The sequence below is a fragment of the Aptenodytes patagonicus genome, chromosome 4 (assembly GCF_965638725.1).
Source record: "Aptenodytes patagonicus chromosome 4, bAptPat1.pri.cur, whole genome shotgun sequence".
NCBI lineage: Eukaryota > Metazoa > Chordata > Aves > Sphenisciformes > Spheniscidae > Aptenodytes > Aptenodytes patagonicus.
The window spans coordinates 44,733,530-44,756,682 of NC_134952.1; the positions used below are offsets into that span (position 1 = coordinate 44,733,530).

Consider the following 23,153-nt stretch of genomic DNA (forward strand, 5'->3'; position numbering starts at 1 on the left):
TCCAGATCATCGATAAAGATATTGAACAAGACCGGCCCCAAAACTGAGTCCTGGGGAACACCGCTCGTGACCGGCCGCCAACTGGATGTAACTCCATTCACCACAACTCTCTGGGCCCGGCCGTCCAGCCAGTTTTTGACCCAGCGCAGAGTACACCTGTCTAAGCCGTGAGCCGCCAGCTTCTCTAGGAGAATGCTGTGGGAGACGGTGTCAAAGGCCTTACTGAATTCCAGGTAGACCACATCCACAGCCTTTCCCTCATCCACTAGGCGGGTCACCTGGTCATAGAAGGAGATCAGGTTGGTCAAGCAGGACCTGCCTCTCATGAATCCGTGCTGGCTGGGCCGGATCCCCTGGTTGTCCCACTCATGCCTTGTGAGGACCCTCAAGATGAACCGCTCCATAATCTTCCCCAGCACCGAGGTCAGGCTGACAGGCCTGTAGCTCCCCGGATCCTCCTTCTGGCCCTTCTTGTAGATGGGCGTCACATTGGCAAGCCTCCAGTCGTCCGGGACCTCCCCCGTTAACCAGGGCTGCTGATAAATGATGGAGAGTGGCTTGGTGAGCAACTCCGCCAGCTCTCTTAGCACCCTCGGGTGGATCCCATCCGGCCCCATAGACTTGTGAGCATCCAGGTAGGGTAGCAGGTCGTATATATATATATGCACATATATATACACACATGTATATATACACACACACGTGTACAAATTTAGTGTAGGGCTTTGGAATCACACATCTCAAAGCCTTCGTTACCATTTTGATTTTTTTCCTTTTGTAATTGTTATATTTCTTAGAGATGATTGTCACTTACTTTATATAAGCTTGGTAAGATTTCTCTTGGATTTTCTTTAAGTTACCAGTATATGCAAAGTGTAATTAACATAAAATACTGTTACTTAATTCCTGCACAATTTTGTATCACAGTATCTTGGCTGGTTAGGAGGTGGATTTTTTTTTTTTTTTTTCTTTTGATATGGCTGTAACTGTCTTGTTTCAGTGGTACAGTTAAAAGGGCTTTAAATCAAGATAGCATCTCTTTTCTGCAGGTTAATGACATATTTATAAAAGAATTCTGAATGAAAACAGAGGTTTGAGAGTCGTGTGTTACAGGTGTACGTTATTTTAAATAACTTACAGTGCAAGTTCTTAGTTTGCTATGCATAATTTAGAAATTATGATAATATATAACAGTCTGAATAGTTGTAAAGGCTATAATTCAAAATGTAGGAGAAATCGGATAACATTTGAATGTATCATATCCATTTTGTATTTATTTATGTATTTATCCATCCAAATTGCAACCAAGCCCCAAGGATGGGATACCATTATAAGCAGTTGGGATATATATTTCACTTTAATGATAATGTTCTACAGTGTACTGCTACATGTCCATGATCAATTTTGCATTCCCAGTTCTGAAGTCTGGTGCCAGTGCAACTAGTTGTTACTTGCTATCAAAAGACATCTCAGCCTGTGTCAATCATAGGAAATTTTATAGATGTTCAACTTTCCTTCTAAAACCAGTTCTACCCAGCTCTCGCTTGGAATTTCTTTAGTGATCAGTAACTGGTCATTTTTGATTTGACTTTATATTCTTTGGTATCATTCTGTGCTTGTACTTTGAAGGCCCCTTGTATTATCTTCTTCTTGTTCTTTTGGGGGCCCTGTTGCAGTTTCTTCTTTTCTTTAACAGCCTTCAAGTTGTGGTTTTTTGATAACAGAACTAGTGTTTATTAACGCAGCCTAGTCATGTGTGTAGTCTCGTTCTAGGATCAGTGAGTATTTCACTCTACAAAAGTAATACTCTATTAGAAGACATATCTGTATGTTGACTTATAGATACTTAGAGATGTTACAGATGTAATGCTTTAGTAACAACTTTTTTTTTTAAATTATGGTGATATCACTGATACATTATTAAAATTGCTTAACAAATGCGAACTGTTGTTAAATTTTTTTCAGCTTTTATGGACTTCTGTTTTTAAAACGATTGCAGTCTTTTTCACTAAAGTTGGCTGTATGATGCTTTTTCACTTTGTCATGAGCATATAAGTGTACTTAGTTTTTCAGATTTATCTAATCAGTGATAATCAATTTCCTTGAGTGTGAAATGTTGTCCTATGATACAGTCTTACAGTTTTCTGTGACATGTCTAAACCCTAATGTTGAAGATATAAAGTTGGCTCCAGCTTCTACTACTTCTGTTCCAGAACTGACTGCTGCGAGTATTGGAAAAGCGCTGTATTTAGTTGGTTTTCAGAGGAGCATAAGAGAATGTTTGCAGAGGAAAGGAAGCAAGAGAGTTTTTTGTTTTGTGTTCTTTGCTGCCTGCTTGCGTTTACTGTTTTGCAGTAAAAACAAATACTAACCCAAGAGCTTTATGCTTGAGTTCTAGGTGTCGAGGTCAGTTCCTAAGTACAGTACGGAGTTGTGTGCCTTGGAGGCAGCCTTGCTCTCCTACTGAGAATTCAGAAGAACTCAGGATTTGAGCTGGTGGACTTAACAATATAAATGATTGGAGGAGATAGGCTTTAGGGAGATCTTAATGCTGACTCCAATTACTGACATAGATAAAGGCTTTAGCCCATTTTTCAGCCTGATTAGGGCATTCCTTCCCCTTGATTTGTTTAATCTTCTGGATCATCTGGGAACAGTAGCTGTTATCGAGTAAGTATAGTTGTTCCTCACCATATTAAACCTTGTTTCATGACTCACTACACGGGATCTATTCCTCCCTGTTCTGGCCTTTTTTTGGTAACACCATTCTGCTTCTCAGAGAAAAATTACTTTTCAGCCCCAAAGAAAACAGTTGTTCAGTGACCATTCAGAATTTAGTCCTATGCTAATGAAATGCATATGACTCTATATGAGTGGCTCACATTTGGAAGAATAAATGCGTGTATGTCAATTTTTCTGCTTCATGCTCAGAGTACAAGATCTATTGGCTTACTTGAGCCTTACAGCCCAAGATAAGTCGTACTCATTTCTGGTGATTTTTGCCCCACTCGCTAGTGAGGGAGGGACCTTAAAAGGAACAACTAGTTTTTCCCTGTAAGCGCAAACACACGACATTTTTGAAAGTTAAAACAGCAAAGCTGAGACTTTACTGCCTGTGAAGTTCTTTTTTTTTAAAGAATTCAATTACTGCCAAGTATTATTTTTTTTGTAATTTCAGCTGCTGCATTTTTTCTTTTGTCTGTCAACTTTCCTCAGTCAAGCTAAGGCAGACAAAACCCCAAACAACAATCTTCAAGGCAGTACTTTCAGACACACAGAGCCAAGCCCTTCTGATCTTTTAGAAATATCTAATATAATGGTATATGGCCTTGATTTGGGTGCTGCAGCAGTAAAGTAAATTTTAAGTTCTCATCACTAAAACATTTCAGTCCGTCTTTTAAATGTTCATCTGTGAACACGTTTCTCTCTGGACTGTAACTATCAACCTTGTGAACTGTTGACAAGATGCAGTTGACTAGCAATTGCAGATACTCAGTTCCAGCAAAATTGGCTCTTTCTTTTGATTTCCCTTCAGTCTGGGCTCTAATTAGAACTGAGGAGGTGGCCTTTTCCATTCTGTTCTGTGGTTATCAGTATGTTCAGTATGTTTAACTGATGACTTTTTTTTTTCGTTGTTTTGGAGAATACTGTATCTTTTTTCATTTACGGAATGAGACCAAAGAACACTGTTCCTTGTCACTGGGAATGCTTTATTTCATATAATTAAATCCATACATGAACCCAACAGGAAATGCAGATTAGGTTCCATCAAGGAACAGGTTGTTCCTTGTGAATAGATACTGAAAATACAGTTTTGAGGGAGCTTTTAGATTTTTGTTAGTATTTTTTAAAAGATAGGAATAGCAGCACGTTTGATCTTGTAAAGTAGCTAAAGGAATTCAATTGAAAAATGTTCTAGTTCAGCATTTTTATTTTGTCTAAATGTGAAATACAAGCTAAAGTTTTAGTACAGAGATTATCTTATAATCATTCTTGCTCTGTTGTTAAATACTACCCTGTAGTAGTTTTGCTGGAAATTAAGATATCACTTCTAAAATATACAATCAAACTATTATGTGCTGTAGTTTAGTGTACATGCAGATACAGTTGAGTACTTCTAGAAACAGCAAAAAATTAGATGTAAAAATATTGATAATACTGGTCTGTGAATAGATATGGGATTATGAAATGACGGTAAATACCCTGTTTTGAAAAATTCAGTACCAACAGAGCTACGTATAATTAGTTCTGAGTTGGGGAAAATATATATGCATCACCAATATATAATTAAATGTCTACGTTTAATATAGGAAAAATATTTAAGTATATATTTCTTGCCTATATAAATACATATATACATAAAACCAATTTTGAGTTGAGGAAAGAAAAGTACATTTCCCAACCCATTATTTCATGTGTTATCTGCTACTGACTTCTGGGTTTTTGCCAAACTGATGGAGCAAAAGATTTTAATAAGATATGGAATGGCTGTAGAAGGGAGTCACAGAGATACAGGAAACTGGTTTAAGCCTTTCCCAGCACATCCCAAGGAAGCTTGCAGGATCTTTTTCCAGATTTTGTAGCTAAATAACTGCTTATGTTGACAGCATAAAAGGTAATTCCTAACATCTTTCCTCAGTCTTGTGGTGAAGTTTTGAACGCTTCCATATATTAGTAGTATTTCTCATTTAAAGCATCCAATGATTTTATGTGAACTAATAATATTTTCAGTCTAATGCTTTGTTATTTTGTCTGTGGCCAGTGGTTTGGAAAATTTGCGTGTCTACCTCTATTTCTATGAAAGACTGACCAAAGGCAGATGTAGTAACCTACTGAAGTCATTCATCCAGACATGAAATGTATTTTGCACACTTTACTGCTAGATTTGTAAATTCCTCACAACTTAGTGACAGGCTACGTAAATTCATGAGCTACAAACTGCTATATTATAAGTAAATGAGCTTTTTCCTTACAGGGCAAAGGTATCAATAATATCCCAAGTGAAAGTAATTAAAACGGGTTTCCTTCTACATTCTGAATCACAACTATTTAGTCAGTCCTCTCAGTGTTCGTACCTTTCTCTCTTTAAGAAAAAGCAGCATTTGCAGACAATGAAAGAAATGTTTATGTGCTGGAAATCTGTAAAGCAGCACATAGAATCATAGAATCATTAAGGTTGGAAAAGACCTCCAAGATCATCGAGTCCAACCGTCAACCCAACACCACCATGCCCACTAAACCATGTCCCTAAGTGCCGCATCTACACATACATGACTCAGCATTGGTTTCATGTTATGTAGTCAGATTTGTGACTTGTGATTTCTAAGCTCTATTAAAGAGAGAAGAAACAATATAAAAGAGGATGATGTAACTTAGTTTGTCCTTAAGTATGGGACCTTATTTCACGTAGGACTTGGACACAGCTTACCATCTTGTCCTGGTTTCAGCTGGGATAGAGTTAATTTCCTTCCTAGTAGCTGGTACAGTGCTGTGTTTTGGATTTAGGATGAGAACAATGTTGATAACACACCCATGTTTTAGTTGTTGCTAAGCAATGCTTACACTAGTCAAGGACTTCTCAGCTTCCCATGCTCTACCAACTGAGAAGGCTGCAGGTGCCCAAGAAGCTGGGAGGGGGCACAGCTGGGACAGCTGACCCAAACTGGCCAAAGGGACATTCCCTACCATGGGACGTCATGCTCAGTACATAAACTGGGGGGAGTTGGCAGGGGGGCGGTGACGGCTGCTCGGGAACTGGCTGGGCATCGGATGGTGAGCAATTGCATTGTGCATCACTTATTTTGTATATTCTTTTATCTTCATTATTATTATTATTTTCCCTTACTTTTCTGTCCTATTAATCTGTCTCTATCTGAACCCACAAATTTTACTTTTTTTTTTTCCGATTCTCTCCCCCATCCCACTGGGGGTGCGGGGAGTGAGCGAACGGCTGTGTGGTGTTTAGCTGCCTGCCGGGTTAAAACACAACACTTCTACTTTAAGTATGTGCTTGTCTAGAGAAACTAATACTATTCAATTACCTTTTGCATGCATATATCAACTTCAGGGATATTGAAATGGAATTAACTCATTTTAGCAGTTGAGTAAGGATGTGACCTCTGCCCTAGCATCTAAGGATATGTAGTGGTCTGCAGGCAGGGCTGCAGACCTGTGAAAAGGTGTAAAACTGCAAATAAGAAATTCTCATACAATGCTTACTTGTTTTTAATTTGTTACTCACAATGGAAGCACTGGGACCTGAGCAAGTACAGTGGCAAAAGTTAAAAATGATAATGAGGTGTATCAGTTATCTCATTATCTGCTAGAGTGATTGGGTAATTTCTTACCAGTTATTTGCTAGAAGACAAAATGGTTTCACTAAAAACTTGCAGAAGGTATTTGTCATTTAAACAAGATATATCAGAGTCAGGGCCTGTAAGATACCTAAGGTAACATTTCTCAATAACTGGAAAGAGATAACTTAAGGATTATATAGATATGTTAACCACTAAAAGCAAGCTATGGTACAGTAGTGACCAAAATTTATTGTCAGGTATTTGATGATCTTGTTGAAATGAGTTTAGTTATCTCTCTAAAATTCACAGTACGCTTGCACATATTGCTTATTTTTATTTATCTTTTCTGTTGATGAAAAAAACCACCTACCTTCTTAAACTTTTTTCTAGGAACTTCCATGAGCATTTAATTAGGTTCCCTTAGACATCTTACAAACCTATTCTTGCCTAACAGCATCAGTAAAACATGTTAATGGCATGTGTCAGAGGATACAGCATTTCTTTGTGTATTATTAATTGATTGTATAAAAATGATGAAATACAGTGGTAATAAAAAGACAGTGTATGTTAAAAGTGTCCATACTGTTTTTCATAGGCAATTGTAGTGACTGCTTTTTCTAGTTTTTTATTTTTGTTTAACTCAGCATTATATATTCATGAGGTTTGCTGATTCACATGTTATTGTTAAGCTTCTATATTACTGACCATATCTGTAAGTTCCATAATTGCAATAGGGCCACTAGGAGCAAGAAGACATAAAAATGCATTGAACTTGATGCTTTTTATTGATAAATTTAGGACATAACTTGAGAAATCTTGAATCCCATCTTGAATCAAAGAGTAGTTTGCTTATGTTATGAATAGCTTTAATAAAAATAACATTACCAGGGTGTAGTTGGATAATGATTGAATTTCTGAACAGACTGATATATATGCATATAGATTTGTTTCATATTATTTTAACAATATGTATTTTTCTATTTTTACTGTCTTTACTGTCTGTGGATCTACCCAATTTGCAGTATTTCTTTTTCCATCTAATATGAGCTACATAGGCTTGACTATAATAAATATATATAAAAATAACCATCCAGTGTTAATATTCACAGAGAACATTGAATGAATATCTCTATCACTGGTTTAATTACAGATTCTGAAGTGCAGCTTATGTCTTCACAGATTCTAAGTTCAGGTATTTGTCGATTTTTAGATGTCCTCAGCTTGTTTAAAAGGGATATTTTTCTCACAAAAAAAAATAATCACACAGATCATATAAAAATAGGTCCTAATTCTTTCAGCATAGCTTTGGTTTACGTCTTCAAATCTGTGCAGCACTATTCTTAAACTGAGACCAATAATTTTAACTGCTTTCTTCTATTCTGTTGCAAATATATTGTCCTTAGTAGACCTGTGGTTTTCCTTCCATCCTGTTTTCTGTTGCCACATCTGTTCTTATTTGCTTTGTAAAGATAATTATGCTGTAATGCCTCTCTCATAATCTTTTGTATTCCTTAATTTCTTCCATTTTGGACTGTTTTTACGCTAGGGTGTTCTCTGTCTCCATGGCAATGAGAGATAGACCAGAACATTGTTCTGAGCCTTGGCATAAGAGACTACCTGTTGGGAGAAACATACCAAAATCCTGTCCATGCGAGTGGCATGGCAGACCTCATGATTATCTTTGTAATTAATTTTCTCCACATTGAAAAATAAACAAACAAAAGCAAGGACAGCAAAACTATACTATCTGTTTTGTAACTGATTCCAGATTTTTCTCCCTGAGATGCTAAAAATACAAAAACTTTCAGCTTCCTGAAAGAAGGATGGTGAGTAGCACTTCTCTTTCATCTTACTGTCCTCAGATATGGTTGAAAAAATGTTTTCTAGAAATTGAGTAAGGGCCAAGGCCTTTGAAAATACCCTTCTTGAACACGAAGTAGACCTTTGTCATGGCTTAGCCCGGCAGGCAGCTAAACACCACACAGCCGTTCGCTCACTCCCCCGCAGTGGGATGGGGGAGGGAATCGAAAAAAAGGTAAAACTTGTGGGTTGAGATAAAGGCAATTAAATAGGACAGAAAAGGAAGGGGGAAAATAATGATAAAAGAATATACAGAACAAGTGATGCACAATGCAGTTGCTCACCACCCGCTGACTGATGCCCAGCCAGTTCCCGAGCAGTGACTGTGTCCCCACCCCCGGCCAACTCCCCCCAGTTTTTTTGTTCAGCATGACGTCACATGGTATGGAATGTCCCTTGGGCCAGTTTGGGTCAGCTGTCCTGGCTGTGCCCCCTCCCAGCTTCTTGGGCACCTGCAGCCTTCTCAGTTGGTAGAGCATGGGAAGCTGAAAAGTCCTTGACTAGTGTAAGCACTGCTTAGCAACAACTAAAACATGGGTGTGTTATCAACATTGTTCTCACCCTAAATCCAAAACACAGCACTGTACCAGCTACTAGGAAGAAAATTACCAGCCGAAACCAGGAGAAACCCTTAAAAGGTAGACTGTTTCTGTCTTTGTGATCTCCATGTGTCCTTCGTGTCTTTCAGGGCTTCTGTCCTGTATATAGACAATACAACAATTTTCATAGCTGCATTATTAAACAAAAAAAAAGAGGGGTGGAAAAAAAGGCAGACAAGTTACATGAGCTCCTGTCATTTGTGGAATAGTGCAACATTTGAAGCAGAAGTACATTTTTCATCTTCAAATTTTTATTCATCACATTTGGTCCAAGTAGACTGTTGAGCCAGTCTACCATCCACCCTTTTTTTTAACCTGCAGGGCCTCAAATACCATCAAAATTGATACCTCCAGTGACTGTTCTGATTCTTACTGGTGATTTATCTCAAATTGTTTTGGTTTATTCTCCACTCAATGGCATCAGGAATTATGAGACTAATGGTTCTAAAGAATGATAGATGTTTTCAGGATGTTGTAAGGAAAGAATGAGCTTTTCTCACTCAGTCTTAAATGAAAAAATGAAGCTATGCCATCTTTTCTGAAAGGCACGCATATTATAAAGTACAATGGCAGTGTACATCAGCTGTGTTTTTAGTGCTGTGGGAAGGTATTTCCTTCCTTCTACTGAAAGATATATCACTTGCTGTGTCCTGCTATGAAGGTTATTTGACATGAAAGAGACTTAGAAATGCCAAATTCTGTCTTGTCTCTGAATTTTCTTTCTATGGTTCTCCATGTCAGTCAAACTGACCCTATTTTTGTGGACTTCCCTTATATCTAGGGTTTTTTGGTTTTTTTTTTCCCCTTCTGGTTATTGCCGACTTGCTGGTAGTTTGAAAAAAGACAGTCTCCTAAATTGTACAGCTTTGCTACAGTAGATTTAATTGATACAGTAAGCTGAATAAACTGCTGAAGTTGCTATTTTTCTGTATCAGATCCTGTTCTGGAGGTTTCTTCTAATGAAGTGTCTCAGAGCAAAGATCCAGTTTGCCTCCCTTGAAAGTGACACTCTGCTTTTGCTGCTGCAAGGCAAAAGTGTCATTATCTGATGCAGTACAACAAAAAAATTCTCTTATGACTTTGTTTCTAAATATGTTCTGGAGTATGCTAAAAATGACTAAACAGTATTTTCTTGATCAATGTGGTGTTTCCCTTATACATAATTTGAATCACTTTTGTTCAGAAAACTGTTAAGTTTTCCCTATTTGAAAAACAGAAAACTGTTTTCAGTATATTTACTATTCTTCTTTGAAATAGTATCTTCAGTTTTGGTTTTCGTGTATAAGCCAATCAGTAAATGCATGATTTGCCAATTTTAAACTATGAATTTTTTATCATGTAGCCTGCAAAAACCTTAACGAAAGAACATAGATGTCATATAGTCTTGCTCTTAAAAGTTTGGAAATGCCAAAATTAAAACTGCCTAGGTTTAGTTTCTGTCATGCATGTTCTGTAATCATTAATTGCATGGTCTTTAATAAATGTCCATACATTGTTTATTCATGAGACCCCCGTACCATTCACTGCATATAATAGAATGAAACACTTTTATTATTTGGTTCTATCCAACTTGTTCAGTTTGTGACCCTAGTCTTTGATCTTCTCGCTCAAACTGTTCTGAAGACAATGATAATTTCCTCTTGGATTTATAAAATGATCTTGAGAACACAAAATGCATTAAAAATTACTCATGTTCAGAGTAAGAAGAAGGGTAGAGAAAATGAGTGCCATTCTCCACTTTAGTAGCAGGAGGGATGAGATAAAGATCCTGAGTGTACGCTGTTTAGAGTCATAACCTTTGATACGAGCATTTAGCAGCCTATCTAGCATTTTTACAACATTTGACATACTCAAAGGATGGTCTCCATTAGCTCTGAAGTACTGGAGCACTGAATTTAGCATTTGATCTAACTGGATTCTGGGCTTGATTTTAATGACATTAATACATCATATATTTGCATATAAAATTTCCTATTTTTTAAAAAAGTAGGCTGAGAAAACCTTAGGAATTTGTATTGACACATTATTAATTTTAGTGGACTTCTGTTTTTTAAAGTCATTTGAAAGCCCAAACTTGGTTAAAAACAAACTTTCCATGTCATGATATTTTTTGACATTTATAAAATTTTTTGTTTCAAAATGGAATTTAAGCTAGAAATTTGAAATTTCCTTTGACAAGAAGTACATAAAACAGCTTCTTTTTAGTTCAGTATTTTTTATAACCAAATGAGCATTTCATGTGGCTCTTAGTGTTTGAGAGAAGACTCTAAACAGACAGCAAGCTCTATATGAGTAGTAGAAGCCCCATTGTTTTTTGGGGTGCCAGATATGCATCATGTTCAGTAGAAGGAAGTTTCAGTAGTACACAGCTACCTTGAAACAATGAGGGGAAGTTGCCAATCAAGTTAAGCAAGGCATTTTTTTCAGTAAAAAGAACCTGTATGTCTAACAGTCAAAATTCGTCAAACTTAGTATGTTTCTAGAAAACATTTGTTTTTACAAATAGCAATTTTCTAACAAAAAGCTAAACAAGAAAAAATCCATGGAAATTCTCATCCAGCTTTATGCTGACCTTTGCAACTTAGGCCATAGAGGTTACCATTCTGACATGGGTGAAACAGTTTGACAGTGCTTTTCTTCAGTATGTATTGAGAGATTGAGACCCAGAAATTTAGGATTGCTTTCCAGACTGTAAAGAAAATGTTTGTGGGTTTGGTTGTGGTTTTTTTTGCAATCGTGTTTCCTCCACGACTTAATTATTTCTTCACATTTCTTCAAACCTCTTCCTGTACCAGTCCTGTCTCTACTGTTCTTGATTTCTCATCTTTCCTTTGCTTGCCTAGGCTTAATACCAGGTCTTACCCAGTCACTTTGAGGTGCACATCTGAATTCTTTATTTCTTTCAGCTAATTTCCACTTTCTTCTTATACCACCTCTTTCCAGTTCACTGCTCAAAAAAATCAGTCGCTAATGTTGACTTCTTCCTCCTTCTTATTTTCCTTTGTGTGGCAGTTCCACCCTACTCCTGCCTCCTGGCTTTATCTTCTGTCCTGCCCAGTTATCAGTCCCATTCTGCCCATTTGTCTCCTAATGCCTACGTTCCCAAATCTTGGTTTCCAGAAACTACTTTGTGACTCCTCTGTTTACTTACCTTATTCCAAACCCCTCTTTTTGTTTGGTGTGCTCCAAGCTTCTCACCTGATCTACTTATTCCTTTTGTCCCCAGTCATCAGTTCTGGTTTTTTTTTTCTCGCATCCCAGTATTAGAAGCGATCGTATATGCATATGCTAGTTCAACTGTCCAAGCAGGAAACATAGGTGAATAAAGAAAATAATAATACATTGCAAAAGGACAGAAGAAAAGAATTGTTCCTTTTCTTCAAATATTTGGAGTTAAGAGTATTGACATACTGTAAATAGTCATCGATTCAGATAAATTTTAGTTGAAGGTACCCCTGCGGGACCTATAATCTAGCCTCCCACTCAAAGTTGGGGCTGTTGTAACACTGGATTGATCAGGTCGGCTGTGGATTTTTTCCAGTCAAATCTTGAAAACCTCCAAGAACAAAGATGCCGTGATCTCCATGAGCAGCTTGTTCTGCTGCTGCACTACACAATCCTAGTAAAGAAATTTTCCCTCATATCCAGCCTGAACTTCCCAAGCCGCAATTTGTGACCTTTGCACCTCGTTTAAATCATTTGGCACTGCTGACAAGAGCTGGTAATTGCCCTTCAAATGGTTGCAGGCAACCATCCATTAGCCTCCTCATTCCCAGACTAAATAAATCCAGCTCTCTCAAATTCTCCTGCTGTCCACTGTAACTCCCAGGCCATTTTCAACGGAGTCAGTTGTTTTGCAGTCTGTACCCCACATTCCTTCCTACTTATTCCTTCCTAGGTTCAGAACTTTCCAATTCTTATTGAACCTCATTTTTCTGCTGGTCAAACCCTCAAGTTACTGAGGTCTCTCTGGATTGAGCCTTTGCTATTTGTTGTGTCATCTGCTCCCACTAGTTCAGTTGTTTATGGCATGCTCTGTGTTATCATCCAGGTTGTGACTGAAGATGTTAAACAATATGATCTCCGGAACTGACTCTGGGGTGCTTTGGCCATTAGTGAGACACCAGTTGGATGTTAAGCTGTTGACCACAGATGTAACCAATTTTCAGCCCATTTAACTGTCCGGCCTTTACTTCCTCAGCTTCCAAATGAACACACTATGGGAGACTATACCAAAAACCTTAGGAAAGTGAAGGTACACTATATCCACCATTTTTCCCTTGTGCACAAAACTTATTTCATTGTAGAAGGCAGTCTGGCTGGTCAAGCACTGTAAATCCTTGGTAGGTCTGCAATAAGTATTTATTCTTGTCTGTCATGTGCATGGAAAAGGACTCAAAGAGGACATTTTCCATTGATCTTTACAGGAATGAGGTGAGGCTGCCTGCCGTGTAGTTCCCTGCATCTACCTTCTTACATTTTATTTTTTAAGATGCTAGCTTTTTTCCCAGTTCCCAGAGATCTCCCTGATACAGTCCACCATTTTTCATAGATACAAACCATAGCCTTGCAATCATATTGGCCATCTCTTTCAACACACTTGGGTAAATTTCCTCCAGCCCCATAGATGTGGTCTGATCTCTCTGTATAGTCTGTTACTGTTCTGCCACTCTTGGCTGTCCTTCTCTTCTCCAGACTCTGGCATTGTATGCAGAGGTCGGCAATAAGTTTTGTCCTTGTTACCAGGGGCTTGTGCATTAGTGAAGAGGCACCTGAGGAAACAGCAACCCTTCTGAACAGGCATGTGAAAGTCCCACAGATGGCCTTCTACCTCGCATATGTCATCTGTTTTCAACTTTGTTAGACTACAGCACTTGTAGTCTAACAAACCTGTTTTAAGGCTCTCCTCGCAAGTTGAATCTTGACAGCATAATAGGAAGAGCATGGCCAAAACTTTGTATGTGTTTGTAGTGAAAAGATGGTTCATTATTTTTTTATTCATGATGAGAAATGGGAGATGCACTTTTAAAGAAATAATGTTTTAAATTTTATTGGGATTTAGAAGTTTATAGTGTTTGTGCTTTGATATTAATGCCTTCCTTTTCAAAATGTTTTTCAGTATTTTCTCAGTATTTCTGAATATAAGCTTTAGTGAGCATTTGGTATTTCTTGGCAAATGATTTCAATACTGTGCTATTCAAACCTGCTGTTAGTAATGCTGCTAGTACCAAATAGCCTCCACAGAAATCTTACTGAATAAGATCTGTGAAACAGAAAGAGAGGGCTGAAAAATGGTGGCTCTTAGCCCAGCCTCATTAATGGTACTAGAAGTGTGAGGCAAAGGGAGCGGGATAAACATTGAGTGTGGTGAGCTGAGTGCCGGAGTTGCTGGAAGCAGGTATTGATTCTAATTGTGTTTTGCCAGCCCTGTGAATACAGGCCTTGGGCATGGCATGGCCCAGGAGTCTGGAGCAGCAGAAGCAGCTGACATCAGCCTCCCTGAAGGCTGGCACTGAACAACAAACTAGCATCCTGTCACTCCAGCACCCCACTCAAGGAGGCTAGGTACCAAACAAGTAGGAAAGGAGTTTTGCATCAAGGCTCAATATCGCTACAGGTGTTTAGGTCCTTCACTACCAGAGGAGCAATGCCGATATTACCTCTGTGGTGGTTTGTTATTTTGGAGTTTGCTTCCTCATATTGATTCTTTGACTTACTAAACTGATCTTTAAGATTACCTGATTCCCAGAAGTACTGGATATGGAGTGCCACTGCCTTTATCTGTGTCTGAGGTGCTTTATGCACTGAACTACTTCTGGTGGTTTTGGCTAAACTAATTATATTTCTAATGGGAGACTTAATCTGGGGAAAAGGAGTCAAATCTGGCAGTAGTCACCTTTCCACGCTAGCCTGTAAAAATCTTCTAGATTTCATTTTTTCTTATTTCTTAAGTCCAGGTTATAAATCTGATTGTTTTTTCTTAAACCTTGATTCACTAAAGAAGGGTTCCTGCTCTGTGCTTCTTTGGAGTATTGGAAAGGAATCCTCAAAGGTGGCTTCATGGGAAGCATAAGAGGTATCTGAGCTGGTGAGGAGAGGTGGATCCTGTTGAGAAGAAAGTAAAGAGCCAAAAAATTTGCTAGACGAACAGTCCCTGCCCTCCTGGAACTAGTTCTGCTATGTGGCATCACATAATGTATGCGCATATTGTCCTACAGATTAAGCAACCTATTGAATGCAGCTGGGACAATTAGTAAAAAACGTGCTCAGGAGCACATGGTCCATCCAGTCGTCTTGCCCTCACAGATGTTCTGAGACACAGAAGATGCTGCAATAGTAAATATGGTGTTGGGGAGTGTGGTAGCTACCTTACTCCCTTGAGAGCACTATCCTGCAGTTAACTGGCTAAACTAATGCTCCACGTTTATACGACAGAGTGCTCACATGGCTTATGATAGATCAAATGTCTATGCATGTCAGCAGAGATGAAAAGCAGCATCTGATAGGTAGGTAGGTATCCACATACTGCTGAAGAGCATGTCTGTATCCTGGATGAGGATTCCAGACTGGCTCAGATTTCAGGTTGAAGAATTTCCCAGAACACAAGCATCATGCATTTGCATGGTGCAACTTGTATTTCCCAGTTATGGTGTGTGTTTTGGGGTAGTACTCTCCTTAGATGTGGTTGGAGTATCTTAGTTATTCTGTGTATGCTGCCTATGGCCCTCATTTATTTCGGGAAACTGCAGTGTTTAGAAGTGGTAGATTTCCCATTTGATGGAAGCATTGATGGTGTCTCATCCTTTTATTGCTGTAACACTTCTCCATGTGACCAGCAATTTAAGGCTCTACAGGGTAATGGTAATCTTGCTGATACTGGGCTGAAGGACCTGGAGCAAGATACAAGTGGAAAAAAAATTTCTGCACATTGTTGGTGCTAACTTTTCAGCACTGGAAAGAGGTTGGAACAGAGGTATCAGGTGACAACCTTACCACAGGTCTTTCAGTGAGACTTAGAATATAAGTAAGTGTTACAGAGTCACTGGGAAGGTTTGGTGCAGATGGGTCAAACCCTCTGCTGTTGGAGAGGTGCAAAGACGTGAAGGGGAAATACTTGGTGAGCCCAAGTCTGCTGCAGAAATGAGCCTGAGGCAAGTGGAGGGCAGCAATGTGGGACTGTTGGCTCAATTCAGTTGGCTTGTTGAAAAGGAGTCTGAAAATAGCATAGCTACCAAATAACAAAGACCTAGCGTAAACGGGGTGAAGAGCTTTCAAATCAGATGAGAAGCAGATGTATGTACTTGAGATGCAGGTTTAAGAAATGGAATAGAAAACCCATTAAGAACTCCTTGAAATTAAAACCAGAAAAATAGTCTCATAGCTAATGGCAGCAAGGAAAAAAATCTAAACCTAATATTGTAGTTTTTAAGTTATATTAGGGAGCATGTGCAGCCTGAAAGACGTTTATTTCTGAAATCGTCAAAATATGATTTAATGTCCATCTACAAATTGGAGTATGTAGCTCTGATGAAAACAAACAAACCCCTATGTAGGAATAGGGAGGCAGCAGTAAAATGTATTTTTTGCATTATGATAAGGTGTATAAAATTTGAGTGGAATTTTTTATGGGCAGAATTTACTTTGGCGTTGGATAAAGTTCAGCAAATCTTGTATCTTTCCTGCTTTGGTAACTGTTAGAAGTATTGTTTCTTGAAAAGGCATTATGTATGAAGCAGTACCTCACATTGAACAGTTGCCTATTAGACTCCTTCCTAAATTGGTAGTTTGCAAGTCACACAATTAATAATACCCGTGCTGTACAACCTGTGCTGTAGCAGTAAGTTATACTTGGATAAAATATAAAGATAATTATAAATTCAGAAAACTGCTTCCATTTCAATGAATTCTCTGGCATAAATCAGCTTTGATTTTAATATATAGGCTTTTAATGCATAGGCCATACTAGAGAGAAAATGTGAACACGAAACAAGGGCTGGATTTGCTTTATCCATTTTTTCAGGTCAACCTTGGTCTGAAAATGTTTGTGAGGAAGCTGCCCTCCTTGCTCTAGGACACCTGCTGTTCTCCGAGTCAGACTCTTCATATCTCCCATGTATCATTATATTCTTTAGCAATGTAGATTTCTGTTGGATAATAATTCAAGTGATGTCAGCAATATATGGCAGCATCTACAGAAAATATTGCATAGGAGAGATCAATAAAATGATCTAACAAATGCTTTACACAAGAAAGAAAATTAATAGGATCATATTTTTGTATCTCTCTCGAAAGCTGAAAACTTCTGCTGCCTAACTACATTGTCAGATATGATTTTTTTCCAGTGAGGTTTTCTCTTTTACTGTACTTAAATGTGTATTTGTTAAAACTCATTTAACAACTGCTTTTTAAGAATGACGAGTGAAGAATTCATATAGAAGAATATAGAAGTCAAAAAAAGAAGCAATAAAAGTGTTCGAGGCAAAATACTGTGATTTTTTTCCTTTTTTAAAAAAGCTTTTCTGATTAAGCTGCTTTTTGGTCATTTTGAATCCTTTTCTTAAGGCTGTCAGATTTTCAGACTACATACATGATATTTTTTTAAGGTAAGCCATTTTCAGGAAAAATAAAAAATATTTATTAGTCTCAAAGCGCCAATGTAATTGTAGCATGAACTTCAGTTCTTAGAAACACTTCATCACTATGACCCTGACTGAGCATAATGCTTAAACGTGCATAATTTTAAGGCATGGATATTAAGCTCATTGAAATCCATCATACATGGCTATTAGAAGTGCTTTATGTGTCTTTCAGACAGAGACTTGAAAGAATTACTGAAATTTCATGTAGTTTCAAGTAGAGCAGTAAGGCTGAATTTTCTATTTAAAATGCACGGATACCTTTAGCTAGAAAATGTTGAAAAAGCGGTATGGTTACTGTGACAAATTTGTGACTTTATTGTCATTTTACAACCTGCCCTTTAACGTGCTCAGGACAAAGGCAAGGAAGCCCCTGAAGAAAATCAGAAGTCATAGGCTCTGTCCTGAGACATTGCCTTTTGCATATATAGATTGTAAGGATACTTTGCCTAGAGATGCTGTGATGCTACTCAACCTTCCCTGTAAACTCTGTATTAGTTCATTCAGTTTTTAATTTTACATTAAAATTATGAAAAATGAGGCTTTGTAAATTATATTATCATCTTGATGATATTCTGAAGAGGATATTGAACATTATAATAATCAAACTCTTATTGACTGAAGATCAGGAAAGGTCTGAATGTAACAGGAAGCCAGGTTCTTATACATGTGATAGCTTAAATAGCTTTAGGAATATTTGTAAAATTGTGGAACTGCAATTTATTGAGGCAATTTCCTTACTTAAACTGATAATCAATTAACTTTTATTTTGTTTTTAGAGGCACATAAAGATTTTGTTTAACATATCCAATAATGGACTTTCTTTAAGTAACAGTTGATTTGAAAAATTAACTCTTTAGGAAAATCAGTGTAGGTATATATGGTATATAGGTGTATATATATATTTTGGATTTAAGATGGAAAATTCCATGCAAACCATAATCCATTCAAACCATAGTACAATTCAAAAAAACAGCCCCCCCAACCTAAAGAGAAAATGGAGGGGTAGGTATACTGGGGAGAAGAATACAGAACAAAATAGTGTTATTGTGTTGTGTATAGATGTGTAGTGCTGCTTCATCTTGAATGCTCTGCACAATTCTAGTCATACCATATCAAAAAAATAGACTTGGAAAAGATTAAGAGACAAGTCTAACAAGAAAAGTATGGAGTGGCTTTGTAGACAGAAGTAAGTCAGCTAAGACTCTTACTTCTAGAAATGCCTGAGGGATGTTATATTTGGGATCTGTGAAGTTGTCTGCAGTGTAGAGATGGACAAGAATTGATTTATTGTCTGGTTGGTTTGAGGCCAACTTGAGAACGTGTAATTTATACAAGCTCCACTTCTACATTCTTCCTTAAGCATAATGCAGGATGCTTTGCCTTAGAAGGGATTTTGGTCTCACTCAGGATGACTGCTCTTTTGTTCCAAGAGCCTTATGTTCTAGTTATTCTAACTTTTTGGCACTCTAATAATAAACATATTGTCTGAATAGGCTCATTGTGGGTGAACATTACTGATTTAGTAGAAATGGAAGGAGAATCTACCACTTCATGTTTTTTCAAGAATTGAAAGTTTTGCCAATGTGCTGTGATTGAGAAATGGCATTGCATTAAAGCTGGCTCAAACCTGTTCAGAACACCACTGTAGGAATAACATCTCCATAGTTACTATTAGGAGGGATATAAATGGAAAACACTGTCATAATTGTAATTTCTGCTTATCTCTTGCATGATTTTTCTTTAAAAATCATTTGATATGCCTGTCTGTATTTATTTACCTTCAAAAAATAGTAATTAAAAAGGCAAGTAACGTACACTGATTCATAGATTGTTAATCTGTGCAGCATCAGAGTAAAAGAATGCATAAGTATTCGTACAGAGCTATGGTTCTATTCTGCACTTCCAGATTCTGCTCATTTCTTTCTTCCTCTTTCAAAGCATGCATTCCCATAACAACATTTTTACTAATAAAACATCATCAGTGAAATACAGTTTAGGCTGCAACCACTTTTTTTTTCTCCTTTGAGGTAAAATTGTTGAACCATTAAAACCGGAAGAGTGTTTTGTTCCTGTAAAGATGTGCTTGATCCTTGATCATTTTTAAGTTGTGATTATGTGGCTTTGACAACTGTATGAGACTTGCATTTTCCCAGTAGTTCATTTTTTTATAAAGGGTGGTTTCTTTACGGTGGTCTTGGTGATCTTATAGCAAGTGGGGTGGAACTGCTGGATGTGACAATGCACCCACTGCAGTTTGTGAACCTTAATTTATGCAGACATTAAAATGTTGGGTACAGTCTTTTTAATGTTTTGTTCTAGAGAATAGTGAGTTAAATAAAGACATAATAATAAATAATTCTAGTCACTTTTCTGCTCCACCTGTTATCTGAGGTGTGCAGATCAATTTATTTACATCTCAGCTATGAATTTGTAATTTATTATCAAATTTCTTAAAATCTTGAAAGCAATTTATTTAATTTGAGTTTTTCCTTCTTGAAATTGTAGTCTAATACAGCTGATGACATAATTAGGAGGATATTTTATGTTCAGGAAGATGATTTGTAGAAAATAGAGCTAATTAGACTTATTTAATGACAGATCTTACTGATGCAGTTGAAAACTACATAGCAGAATATTTATTTTTCTGAAATTCATGTATCATTCTTTAAAATATAGTTGTATTTTATTGATGACTTTGGAACTTCGGTTTTGAAAAATCATTAATGGAAAATGTAATTAACTTTTTCAATATCTTCGAACTTAAAGTACAGGAAAACTACTGTAACATTTTAAAAGCGAGAAATACTTCTATTTTAAATGCTAGTAAGTAACATTGTTTGAATAGCATTTTCACTTAATGAGTGCAAATGGCCTCTGAATTACAGTTTTATTCTATATGAGTAATTTGTCCCATTATGATGACTGTAATCTTTTTCTCATTTGTTTTTTACTGCTTGCCTTTTCTAGGAAGTAGAGGTTGGTATACATCTTCTGTCTTTCATGATTCTGTGAGTTTTTCCTGTATACATTGATTCTTTACATTTTACTAAATGTAGGTTGTTTTTCCCTCTCCAGGATGATTATTTTCGTACATGGAGTCCGGGTAAACCATTTGATCAAGGTAGGATTCTGCTACTAGTTATTTGTATGGGATAAAATTTAAGTATTTGTAATGGTGCTCCTGTTCTAGAATACCTACAGAATTCTGTGAATTTGTGTCGTTTTCTCCCTTGATTGATTTAAAGAGGGCCAGAAATTCAGCTTAATCATCATTTTATATCTGTGATTTTTGCAAACTTTTATTGATTAGAGACAGAGACGGGTCGCGCATTAGGAACCTCCAAAGTAGCTTAGTTTCCCCTCATATAAACAAGTTCATCTGGTTTGGGAGGTTTTGTTTTGTTTTATTTAAAAAATAAGTGCTTAAGTTAAGCACTGTTGCATTTTTAGTGGGACATTTGAAGAAAAACAGGTGTGCGATCTGGTATTTGTCTTCTGCAGTTTAAAAAAAAAAATCATTAAAATGTTGAAAGTCTCTTTATATCTGGCTGATAAAAGATCTAGAAAAACAGTTTTGGAAGTCTCAGTCATGTTCAAGTGATCTGTCTTGAGGCAAAACACAGATGGAGCTTTGAGAATGCTACAGTACAACAGTTTCAGCCTTAGAATAATTTGAGCAAATGCAGCAAATTTTCACATTAAACGTTCCCTCCCCAGGCATTGGAACTTAATATTTACTGTCAATATAATCTACTTCATGTATGTTGTTTCAAAGTGTATGACTACCGTTGTGAAACTACTGAGAATCTTGATTTTTTTTTTTTTTTTTTTTAATTGCTACAAGGAGCATTTCAGAGACTTTGTCTTTTCTGATAATACCAAAGGCACAAATGCAGTGAAGAAACAGTGTAGGGGCTTGTGTACACAAGAGACTGAGAGAAAAATATGTTGCAAAAATAACATTTACTCAATTTAAAGAACTTTCTCCATGATGGATACCGACTTTTAAGGGAGATTTATAATGAATTGTATTTTATTACAACCATATGTTTTAGAGATGGACCTGCCGCCATGTTCTATGCCTTTGTCACTTTAATTCAAGATTACTGTAGTAAGCCTGTGAAAGGAAATGCCTTAATTTCATAAATGAATGCACCCGGCTTGTTTTGCCAGTGTGTGGGAGAAGAGGAGTAGAGGGAGCGGAAAAAAGTCACATTTATGTTATTACTACTCTGTGAATTGTGGTGATTTTCTTCTGGTTTGGTAGAAATTTGTAAATGTTAATTTAGATCCATGGCAGCCTGAATATTTTAGAACCTGACAATTTCACAGACCGTGCGTCTCTCCTCATTATATACTAATATGTTAGGAAAAAGTACTTGACTTTAGTCTTCTGACTCCTCAGAGAAAAAGAGTCCTTTCTTATGGTGAAGTACCTCATCTAAGAAGCAGGCTTATCACTTCACGACAAGGTATCTTTAGTCTATTCCTTTTCTTCTTCGGTTTTTGATAGAGGGGCATGGTCTGCAAATATGTTTTTAGTATGAGAACTGGAATAGGTTATACGTTAATTAATGACTTCTTGGTGGCAAGATGTTTCATCAGAAGACATTGAATTGAATAAGCTGTAAATTTTGGTCATGATTTTTTTTATTTTCACATACTTGATATGTTTTGGGGCTTTTTTGTTTTTTCAATTGGCTGTTAGTTTTTCAGAAGATATACTGAAATACTATTTTTTCCACCAGATTTACACTTTTACACACTCTGGATTGTTCTGTTACTCTGAGTTCTTTGGGGATCCTGATGCTAATGTTTGTAGAATACTTTTCTGAATTTACAAACAACCCAACTAAGAAAACATGTTAAGATTATCTATCCTACCTTGTTTGCAAAATGCATTGTGTATTGGGTAGTGAATATATTAAAAGCACGCCTACAGAGTTCAACTTTCTATTTTCATATGATTGTTAACTGAAAATTAACATTGAAGAGTGAAATGCATTTGCTGAGCAGTTTTATCTACATTTTACTGTGTAATTTATAACTGAAAAACAAATAATGCTAGTTGGGAACACTTTTTGCTAATAAAAGGTACACTGAAGTTTTATTATTAAAAATGTTCCCAGTGTCTTAATTTGTCAGTCTGTCATTTCAAGAATATCAGGTATTTTTACCTGCCAGTGCACTGCTTTTCAGTTTTCCTGCAATAACTGCTACAGTCTTTGTATTGAATTTAGCAATGATATTGAATTGAGCTGTATGTCAAAAAATTTACAGTTTCTCAAGAATTAGATGTTTTCTAGACTCTGACTGACATACAGATATTCTTTATTAATCAGACTTGCATGCTGTTGTTATTTTTTTGAAAGTCTGTAAATAACATTACTGACTAGATCTGGGAGATACACTAAAAGATAGAAGAAGGTTTCCCAGTCAATATCTTGGTCTCCATGTTGTCAGAATTGGCTTCCTCTTACTTTTGGGTATAATGGGAAATGATTTTTTGAAACATAGCAAAATATTCCTGAGAATAAAATATAACTATGGAAGTACCATGCACTTGTTCATACATTCAAGTCTCTCTCATCAGATGAGAAAAGTGATCATGGGTGATATTTTGTGGGAAGAGCCATTCATACTTTAAAAGTGTGGCAGCCTTGCAAATGTCAGTTCCTTAGGAGTGAATGTAATGTTCACGATTTACTGAAGAAATCAGGTCTTTTATGATTCCCTATGTTTGCCAATGAAAGACATAC

At 36.9% G+C, this 23,153-nt stretch overlaps 1 protein-coding gene across 1 annotated transcript in view; it reads left to right on the forward strand.

The window, feature by feature from the left end:
• Window positions 1-23,153, forward strand: part of SPOCK3 (SPARC (osteonectin), cwcv and kazal like domains proteoglycan 3) — a 233,268-nt gene that overhangs the window by 66,342 nt on the left and 143,773 nt on the right. The window contains exon 3 of the mRNA XM_076336559.1: window positions 20,470-20,515. Within this exon, the coding sequence (XP_076192674.1) occupies window positions 20,470-20,515 (46 nt within the window). The remainder of the gene's footprint in view (window positions 1-20,469; window positions 20,516-23,153) is intronic.